Source organism: Cryptosporidium hominis, assembly GCF_000006425.1.
Source record: "Cryptosporidium hominis TU502 chromosome 6 CHRO016002, whole genome shotgun sequence".
Taxonomy (NCBI): Eukaryota; Apicomplexa; class Conoidasida; order Eucoccidiorida; family Cryptosporidiidae; genus Cryptosporidium; species Cryptosporidium hominis.
The window spans coordinates 1-10726 of record NW_667215.1 but is presented as its reverse complement, the minus strand read 5'-3'; the positions used below and the strand labels follow the sequence as shown (position 1 = coordinate 10726).

General features: G+C 25.2%; 3 protein-coding genes across 3 annotated transcripts; 1 reads left to right on the top strand and 2 right to left on the bottom strand.

The window, feature by feature from the left end:
- The first annotated feature begins 2422 nt into the window (after positions 1–2422).
- Positions 2423–3391, top strand: Chro.60010 (hypothetical protein). The annotated part of the gene is made up of 1 exon (XM_661162.1): positions 2423–3391. One exon carries the CDS (start codon positions 2423–2425, stop codon positions 3389–3391), a length of 969 nt encoding a protein of 322 aa, XP_666254.1.
- Positions 3392–7079: 3688 nt separating this feature from the next.
- On the bottom strand, positions 7080–7793 carry Chro.60011 (transmembrane protein). Its single annotated transcript, XM_661161.1, has 1 exon — positions 7080–7793. The coding sequence occupies one exon, from the start codon at positions 7791–7793 to the stop codon at positions 7080–7082; it is 714 nt and encodes a 237-aa protein (XP_666253.1).
- Positions 7794–10464: 2671 nt separating this feature from the next.
- On the bottom strand, positions 10465–10692 carry Chro.60012 (inosine-5-monophosphate dehydrogenase). Its single annotated transcript, XM_661160.1, has 1 exon — positions 10465–10692. One exon carries the CDS (start codon positions 10690–10692, stop codon positions 10465–10467), a length of 228 nt encoding a protein of 75 aa, XP_666252.1.
- Positions 10693–10726: the final 34 nt, after the last annotated feature.

The following is a 10726-nucleotide window of genomic DNA, read 5'->3' as shown; positions in this document are numbered from 1 at the left end:
AACCTAAAACCTAAACCTAAAAACCTAAACCTAAACCTAAAAACCCCTAAACCTAAACCTAAACCTAAACCTAAACCCCTAAACCTAAACCTAAACCTAAACCTAAACCTAAAACCTAAACCTAAACCCCTAAACCTAAAACCCCTAAACCTAAAACCCTAAACCTAAACCTAAAAACCTAAACCTAAAACCTAAACCTAAACCTAAACCTAAAACCCTAAACCCTAAACCTAAAACCCTAAAACCTAAAACCCTAAACCTAAAACTAAACCTAAACCTAAACCTAAACCTAAAACCTAAACCTAAACCTAAACCTAAAACCTAAACCTAAAACCCCTAAACCTAAACCTAAACCTAAACCCCTAAACCTAAACCTAAACCTAAACCTAAAACCTAAAACCTAAACCTAAACCTAAAACCCCTAAACCTAAAACCCTAAACCTAAACCCTTAAACCTAAACCTAAACCTAAAACCTAAAACCTAAACCTAAAACCCCTAAACCTAAACCTAAACCCCCTAAACCCTAAACCCTAAACCTAAACCTAAACCTAAACCCTAGACCTAAACCCTAAACCTAAACCTAAACCTAACCCCTAAACCTAAACCTAAACCTAAACCTAAAACCTAAACCTAAACCTAAACCTAAACCTAAACCTAAACCTAAACCTAAACCTAAACCTAAACCTAAAAACTAAACCTAAACCCCTAAACCCCTAAACCTAAAAACCCTAAACCCCTAAACCCTAAACCCTAAAACCTAAACCTAAACCCTAAAACCCCTAAACCCTAAACCCTAAACCCTAAACCTAAACCTAAAAACCTAAAACCCCTAAAACCTAAAACCCCTAAACCTAAACCTAAAACCTAAACCTAAAAAACCTAAACCTAAAACCTAAAACCTAAACCTAAACCCTAAAACCTAAACCTAAAACCTAAAACCTAAAAAACCAAAAAAACCTAAACCTAAACCTAAAAACCTAAACCTAAAACCCCTAAACCTAAACCTAAACCTAAACCTAAACCTAAACCTAAAACCTAAACCCCTAAACCTAAACCTAAACCCCTAAACCTAAACCTAGAGCTAAAACTAAAACCTAAACCCTAAACCCTAAACCTAAACCTAAACCTAAACCTAAACCCTAAAACCTAAACCTAAACCTAAACCTAAACCTAAACCTAAACCTAAACCTAAACCTAAACCTAAACCCTAAACCTAAAACCTAAAACCTAAACCTAAAAACCTAAACCTAAAACCCTAAAAACCTAAACCTAAACCTAAACCTAAACCTAAACCCTAAACCTAAACCTAAACCTAAACCTAAACCTAAACCTAAAACCTAAAACCTAAACCCTAAACCTAAACCTAAACCCTAAAACCTAAACCTAAACCTAAAACCTAAACCTAAACCTAAACCTAAAACCCTAAACCTAAACCTAAAACCTAAACCCTAAACCTAAACCTAAACCTAAACCTAAACCTAAACCTAAACCTAAACCTAAACCTAAACCTAAAACCTAAAACCCTAAACCCTAAACCTAAACCTTAAACCTAAACCTAAAACCTAAACCTAAAACCTAAACCTAAACCTAAACCTAAACCTAAACCCTAAACCTAAACCCTAAACTTTTACCTAAAACCCTAAACCTAAAACCTAAAACCTAAACCTAAAAACCCTAAACCCTAAACCTAAAACCTAAACCTAAACCCTAAAACCCTAAACCTAACCTAAACCTAAACCTAAACCTAAACCTAAACCTAAACCTAAACCTAAACCTAAAACCCTAAACCTAAAACCCTAAACCTAAACCTAAAAAAAAACCTAAAACCTAAACCTAAACCTAAAACCTAAAACCTAAACCTAAACCTAAACCTAAACCCTAGCCTAAACCTAAAACCTAAACCTAAACCTAAACCTAAACCTAAACCTAAACCTAAACCCTAAACCTAAACCTAAAACCTAAACCTAAACCTAAAACCTAAACCTAAACCTAAAACCTAAACCCTAAACCTAAACCTAAACCTAAAAAACCCTAAAAACCTAAAAACCTAAACCTAAACCTAAACCTAAACCTAAACCTAAACCTAAACCTAAACCTAAAAAAAAAAAAAAAAAAAAACCTAAACCCTAAAACCTAAAAACCTAAAACCTAAACCTAAACCTAAAAACCCCTAAACCCTAAAACCCTAAAACCCTTAAACCTAAACCTAAACCTAAAACCTAAAACCTAAACCTAAAACCCCTAAACCTAAACCTAAACCCCCTAAACCCTAAACCCTAAACCTAAACCTAAACCTAAACCCTAAACCTAAACCCTAAACCTAAACCTAAACCTAAACCCCTAAACCTAAACCTAAATGTTTGGCGCGCATAGGTTGTAAATAGATCTAAAAATCGGTTTTTAAAAAAAACTAAAAAGTAAATGAAGCTTTTTTTTATATTGACTTTTTTTTTAACAATTTGCTTAGAAATATGGGAAACTGAAGGAAATAGATTACAAATACCATACAAAAAAAAAAGATTAACAAAAGGGCTAAAATGGAAAAAAAGAAAAGATAGCAAAAAAAATGAAGATGAAAATGAAGATGAAGAAGCTTACGAAAATCAAATTTATAATACAGGACCACTTCTCCTAGTCTCTATTATTGCAAAAACAAATACTATTTATCCTTATGTGGGGAATGCTAGCAATAAAAAAAAATGTAAAGAAATAAAAAATGTTGTTTTTTACGCATATACTACAAAACTGTTTTATGTTGCAGAAGTTGAATGTAAAAAAGATGTTATTATTCATGGAGAAAATGGAGAATTCAGCTTTGATTTTGAAGACAAAGAATTTTTTGTTAATACAGATATAATTGTTACAAGAAAAACTATTAAACATCCAAGTTATGTTAAAGTAACATCATACAAAGTTGGAGAGGTACCATTGCATTGCCCAAGTGTAAATAACTTAAATACTGCACTAATTGATCGGAGCTTTGATGTAAAAATTGATCAAAAATACATCAAACATCTGGAACTGGTTTTTATTGGAATTGTTAAAAAAACAACCCTTGAAATAGAATTTCCGCTTGTAGATGTCGAAACTGGAAGTATAAAAAATTATCAATTTAGTGAATTTTCATATATCATTTATGAAGGAAGTCAAATTTTTACTTCAATCCCAATTATAGGTGGAAATATCTGTGATATTAAGGTTTCTAGTACGATTAAATGTAGTCCAGGAAGCCCAATCAACTTTATTTATGAATTAGAAAACGGAAATTTAGTGAGCAATCAAGTTAAAGTACTGACCATTAACCTGTTTGGAAAACATGTTTATCAAGATCAAAATCTAAATAAACTATTAGAACGTGTAAAAAAAGCGCTCATTGATGATAATGATTAATAAATAAATATTAAGTTGAATTATGAGAATATCAACCAATTTTATAATTATTTTGAATAGGCTGTGCAAAGCCCAACTATTCTATTTGATTTAGATACCCCGAAAAAAAATACTTCCAAAAATCAAAATAACTTAAAAATTTGTCAGCTATACTAATCTTGAATGAAATCAAATTAACATTAAATAACTGGCAATATTTTACTAGGCTAATTTTGAATTAAATTTATATTAATCATGATTAGTTACAAAACTTTATTTAAACATATATTTTTCTAATAGTTAAGTAATCTTAGCAAAATATATGTAATATTAAAGCAATAATAAAAATAATTTGGAAACAGAAAGTCTTCAGAATTTATTCAATACCAAATTAAGTTTAGACATATTTAATTTGACTTTATATTTGATATTATTAATGTAAAATCAAAGAAACTTTAATACCTATATGTATACATTATTATTCCAATATTAATATTCAAATTATTTTGAAATTCGTTAATTTTCAACTCATCAAAGACTAACATTTAATATTTCTAAGTTTTAACCTTTAAAGAAATTATTATCCATTAGTTTCTAATTTTTTAAGAAATATTCCATTTTAATTGTATAGCCCATAAAATAAATATTAAATTTTAATCTATTTGAAACAAATATACAACTAGACTTTGTCCATTTAGTCATTTAATGATGTGTTTATTATTTAATAACAGGTTTTTAATATAAAAACATGCCTAGAAAGTACAAAGGAAATCACTCAAATAATTTTTAATAGAATAATTTACTATGGAACTTAGAGAAATATATTCACTTATCATTTCTTCTTAACATTTAATTTATTGGCTTCTTAGTTCATTATTTATTATTAAATAGATTAAAATGTGGTTTAATTCATGTCATTTCTAATTTGTGAAAATCAGCTTAAGAATATCATGGAAAGGCTCTAAAATACAAGAAAAAAACATTTTCTACTCACTCATAATTTCTGTTTTAATAGTCCAAATTACCATAATCTAAATAAAATGAAAAAATTTCTATAGAAAACAAAAAAAAATAAAAGCATTGAATAGCAAAATATTTAATCCAATCATTTTAATAAATAATTCTTTTAAAAACAACTAAATATTATTAAGAGAATTAATTGACAATATAATATATATGTTGTTTTTGTTGAATAAACAGAGGACAAAATATATCTTTAGAATTATGAATTAATTTGAAATTATAATTTAATTTTGAAAAAAAAAGTCTATGAATTTATAATTTTTAAGTATGAACTTGTCTTACAATGTTTCAACGAAAATAAACGCATATGGCAAATTTAATACCAAACCAATCATCTTTAAATACTATTTATTATTGATCAAAAAGCAATAAACAATAGATCAAAATTATCTTTAAATAAGGAAACTCCATTTATAACAAGCAAGATTATTTAATGATGAAACAAATAATTTTAAATATAATCTTTAAGTAACTCTAAATGAATTTACTCCAAATTTATGCTTGAAACTTTGTATAGAATATTTTTATACTAAATAAGAATCAATTTAAAAGAAACAGAATTTTTGGTTTGAATAATAATCAATATCAATTTGAATCAGTATATTAGATCATTCTAAATTGATTAACTTTATTGTTAAACAAAAAATCTTTGAGTTATATTTAAATTATTTTGTAGAACTTTAAATTGCCATACAACAATGTATGAATTGTGAAATTTATTCGATCATTTTTTTTCTTTTATACAAATATTACAAAAAAAAAGTTGATTTTTAGTCATTTTCTTAAACTTTACTTTTTTGAGAAAAATCTCATATAAATAAAATATATTTGTAACTTAAAGCAATAATTATATTTATTATTCTACGAGAGTAAATAACTTTATAACTTTAATTTAAAAAAAATCAATTAGCAAATGTATATTGTAGAAATACTGATTCTTGTAATTGTGAATTGGATTATATATTTACAAATAGTCTTTGAATTAATTTACTGAACTTATAAAATAAAAAAGCGAAAAATTTTTTTTTTTTTAAGAATTCTCAAAACTGTGAAATATTTAATAACTTGAAGATTTGATAACTATTATTAAAGATTTAAATAGTATAGTATCAATTTAAGTACTTCATATAATAATTGTATGATATTGTTATATTTACATCAATTACAAGTTTGTTCTATTCTATACACCTAATTTTTTTCTATTAGAATTTTTGAGTACAAGGCAACTTATAGTCAAATTATGCAGATATTTTACAAATAAAAAACTGGAACTTAGATTATGAGAATAAAATTGATTAGTTAACAAAAAAAAAGATTATTCAAGAATAATTTAATTTTTCAAATTAATATTTAACTATTTTTTATATGAATTCTTAAGTTAGGTTTATATCGAGTTGAAATTGAAGATGTTATTAATGATACATGAATCATTGATCTTAGATTTGTGCAATGTCTAAATAATGAATATTCACATTATCATATGATAAATAACGTCAATTAAAAGAGTTATTATCTAATTTACCATCTTTATTATTCATTTGCTTAAAGAAACTCTTTGCTCTTGATTAATATATCTAAAGTAATAAAGGAATAGACTCATGCAAAGAAAAATCAACCAACCAATTTATACAAAAAGACTTTCTATACTGATAACAATTATTTTAAATTAAATAAAAAAATATTTATTATGATTAGCTCATAAATAATACAATTAAAAGATGTTGAAGTAGGTAAATCCAGACAAAAAAAAAAAAAAAGAATCCTTATCGATTCGAAAAATAGTCAAAAATCTGTTTATCAGAAACACTATTATAAAGAAAAAAATTATTGAAAATTCTTAATACTTTTGAAAATCATTAACATGCATATGCTGATAAATTAATTAAATGTTAAAATACATATATTTTAATATTAAATTAATATTTGATGTTTGTATCTTGGAAAAGTTAAAAATTAAAGTTTGTTAATTATACAATTATTTTAATTCTATAAAATGTATAATATACAACTATCTATGTTAATTATCAAGTCTCTGATTACTTTAACTTTTCTTCTTTTAATTTCATAATGATACTAAATTTGTAACAAAATAGAAGACTGGAATTATTTAGAAAATTCAATTAAGCAGCCTAATCTAATCAAAGCTAAATAAATTCACTTGGGATTTACTCAATAAATATCTAACAAAAAAAGCAGTGCTCATTTTTTTTCAATGAATTTGTTCATAATATTGGTTTAAATTTTATTCACCTTTTTTAAAAAAACATGGATGAAATTAGATTCGAGAATGAAAATTAATGCTTTTAAAGACATTCCAAACAAAAGATCGTGTTAGAAAAACCATCCATGCTGCAAGAAATAAAAAATAGATCCTTGAAATTCAAAAATCAGACTAAACTTTCGCAAAACCCATTTCTTGATTTAACCAAATAACTTGTAATTTAAAAAAAAAAAAAAGCAACCAACTTTTAAATTTATCTGGAATTTCAAACAAGTATATTGAAATAAATTAACCTTCAGTAATAATTTTAAACAATTTTGATGAGCTTTCACGGAAAAATTCTTAAAAAACCATTTTCTTTAATTTTAACTTGATTATTATCCAGCTATTGAGAAATATAACACTAATACATACATACATACAAAATTTAGAACTTTATTTTACCTCACAGAGTTAAAAATCACTTTAATCACAATATTGGCAATGTTGTCTTTTTCCATTTCCTGGTTTTAAAAAATGATTGGAATTTGGGTTATTAGGACATGGTACAGAAAGATAGCCTACAGGTCTTGTGAGTGGAGGAAAACCAGGGCCATAACGAGAGGGTGCTGACGCAGCTCCTGTAGCAGAATGAGAACCCCTATGATGAGATTGAAGACCAAAATTTCTTGATTGCAAATTTTGAGTCGATGAAGAACTTCTTGGAAATATACTAGATCCAGCTGATGTAGAACCACGAAGATCTTGTGAAGCCGCGCCAACATTTGCTCTGGGATTTGCTCCGGAAGATGAGCCTATAAATCGTGAACTAGAACTTGGGGAAGTTCCAAGAGCTCTACTTATTGCTCGAGCAACAGCTTGCGAAGAGCCAAGGGGATGACGCAATCCTGTATTTGGTGAACCTTGAGGGCCTGGTTGGAATAAAGATCTACCAGATCCACCAGCATGACTTTGTGAAATACCTCTAAATAAAGAGCCTGTACTAGAAGCTCCTCGATTCGCAGCTTGAGCTAAGGGGCGAACGAAACCAGATTTCAACTTTACATAGGAATATTTGGAGACAAAATTTGGATTGATGGATGTATTTGAAAGATGATTAAAAAAAACCTGATCAGGTAAAAGCGATAAGAGATTACATAAAGCAGCGAAAATCAAAAATAACTTCAAATAATTGAACATTTTCAATGATTGTAAACTTCTTTCGTAAAATGAAAAAAAAAGCTCGGTAAGAGATAGATTATGGAAATCATCTTTGGCGCCAGATTACATATTTTATAAAATTAAAAATTGTCTAAAAAAATTTGATTGAAATCAGAACTCAATTTTTCTTAATATTTGCGTTCGTCTTTCCTATAATATTGAGATTGTTTGCTTTGTGTTAATTTATGTTAAAATTTCATGAATGCTGTATATTTTTCTAAAGAAAAAATATAGTAATTAACTACCATTCGAATTATTTTTTTTAAATATGTTGATTAAGAAAAATACTTTTTTCTGTATTAAATGATTGTTATATTAAATTTTTTTATAATTTTTTTTATTACTACGAAAACTAATAACCATATAATTCTATCATTATGAGATGACACTTCTGTGAAAATTAATCTATTTGGACTTGATTTATAATGGTTGACAAAATTACTAATCACAAAATATTTGTACACTAATTTGCTATTTAGCCTATTATTTTTGTAACTTATTATTTTATAATATTATTTGGAAGAGATAAATCAACTTTGTTATTCATATAATTGAAAAATTGTAGCAAATTCAATAATCAGCACTAGAGCTGAATTAAAGAACAATATTCTGAGAAGATAATATTATTTATTAGGTAATTATTACATAGGTTGAAATTATTATGTTTAAATCTTGTTGTAATAATAAATTAAAGTGCTTTTTCTTATAATTATTAAAAAGGCTTGTTTAAATTACACATTTTTTTTCGAAAAGCTAAGAATTTGTCTCTTAAAAATATCTAAATACAGAAAATATTAAATATTTTAAATTTAAAAAATGGTTAATGATTTAAAATATAAATTATCTTTAAGTAAGGAGTCTATATTGAATAATAACGATTTAATTTATTAATATAAACTAAGATATTCATCAATTTGGACCGAAATCACGATTAAAAAAAAAGTAAAAATTTGGTATTATTTGTTTTAATACAAAGGATTTTTTTCAAATTGAAAAAAATTACATTAAATATTTAGTATTTTTCTTATAAAGCATATTAAATTATTTTTAATAGTTTATGTTTCTTAATCAAAATGATTAAATAATAATTTAATTTGTGTTATTAAATAATCATTACATTTACAAGTTTGAATTCATTTATTGTAATACTTATAAATATTTATATCTATATTTATTACGTGTATAATAGACTATTTTAAACATGTAAATTAGAATTAGTTAAATTTAAATGTAAAATATTGAAATAAAAAAAATTTCTAATAAAAAATATAGCAAATGGATCTTAATAAATCTAATAAATCGAGTTCAACAGATTTTGTTGAAAAAAGTGTGAGATCTATACTATTTTCTTAACCTTAGTTTGCTGTGACATAATTCCTTTTTTGAAATAAATTTTTTTGAAAAAATATTATTCAACAAGAGATGAAACAAATTTCTCTACATTAAATGTTTTTAGAATTAAATTAATTTTTGTAAATTTCAGTGAAGATTTTGTCTAATGTTTGAACATTTCAATAATAGGAAGTTTGCCAGTAAATACAACTTATTCTTCTAATTAGATGTTATTATTAGCAAATTTATGGATTGATACTAATCATCTAGCTACTTTAAGGCTTATAATTAATATTTATATTATCTTTTGATTTATTCAATGATTAAATCTTTCTTGATACTAATTCATTCTACCTATAAATATATTTATTGATATTAATATAAATTTTCACATGAAAAAACAGAATAAATGACAAATTCATAAAGTATGAGATTACAAATTTTTCTATTCACTTATAGTTTTGTTGAATTGTGAAATAAGTTATGGATAAATAGTTGGAAGTTTTTTTACCTCTGAAGAAACGCTGTTCAATTTTAATTATATATAACATTTAAAAGATAAATAGCTTCTTATTCGACTTTTTTAATTAGCTTAAAATTAAATTGTATTTTGAATCGTACATTATTCTCTAACATACTTCTAATAAATTCAATTGATCAATATATTTCAAAATAATTAATGGAATATATTTTCATTCCAAATAAAATTCATTATTTATTTTGAAATAAATTTTTGAATTTTATGAAGAAAAGGTAATTAATTTTTGAACAAATACAATTAATTATTATTTGGATAGATATTTAACATATTAAATAATCATCTCTTCCATACGTAAGATATGATTTTCAAAGAAAAGAAAATGTGTAAATGAGTTTGAAAATCAAGTATTTGTAATTCCAAGTTAATCATAATAAAATTGGATATTTAACTAAAATTGAAGAAAATTGAATTTAAATTTTTTTTTTGCTTACACTTTTAATTCAATATCAAATAATAAATAAGATAAATTCACTTAATATAATTATTTTTATCATGAAATATATTATTAATATTAAAATTGATCTTTTTTAATAAATATTCTTTTTTAGAGAAAGGATAGTGATATTTAAACAAGTGACTATATTTGTTTAGCAAAGTTTAGTATTAATAAATTTTTATAAAATAAATACAAATTTAATTTGGAGAAACATTAAAAATATTTAGCTTATATGATTTAAATTTCAAAATGAAAAAATCAAAATAAATTATTTACAATTTAATACGGGGGAGGAGAGAGAGAGAGAGAGAGAGAAAAAAAAAAAAAAGTTGTGAACAAATCTATTTACTATAATTCATTACTTCTTTTACGATTTCAACATCATGAACATGACTTTCTCTTAATCCAGATGTTGTTATTTCAACATAGCTTGATTTCTTCCATAATTCTTCAATTGAGGCAGAACCTAAATAGCCCATGCAGGATCTTAGTCCTCCAACAAGCTGATATACTACACCTTCCATTTCACCTTTATATTTAACTCTACCTTCAATACCTTCTGGAACCATCTTGTTTTCAGGTCTTTTCTCTTGGAAATATCTA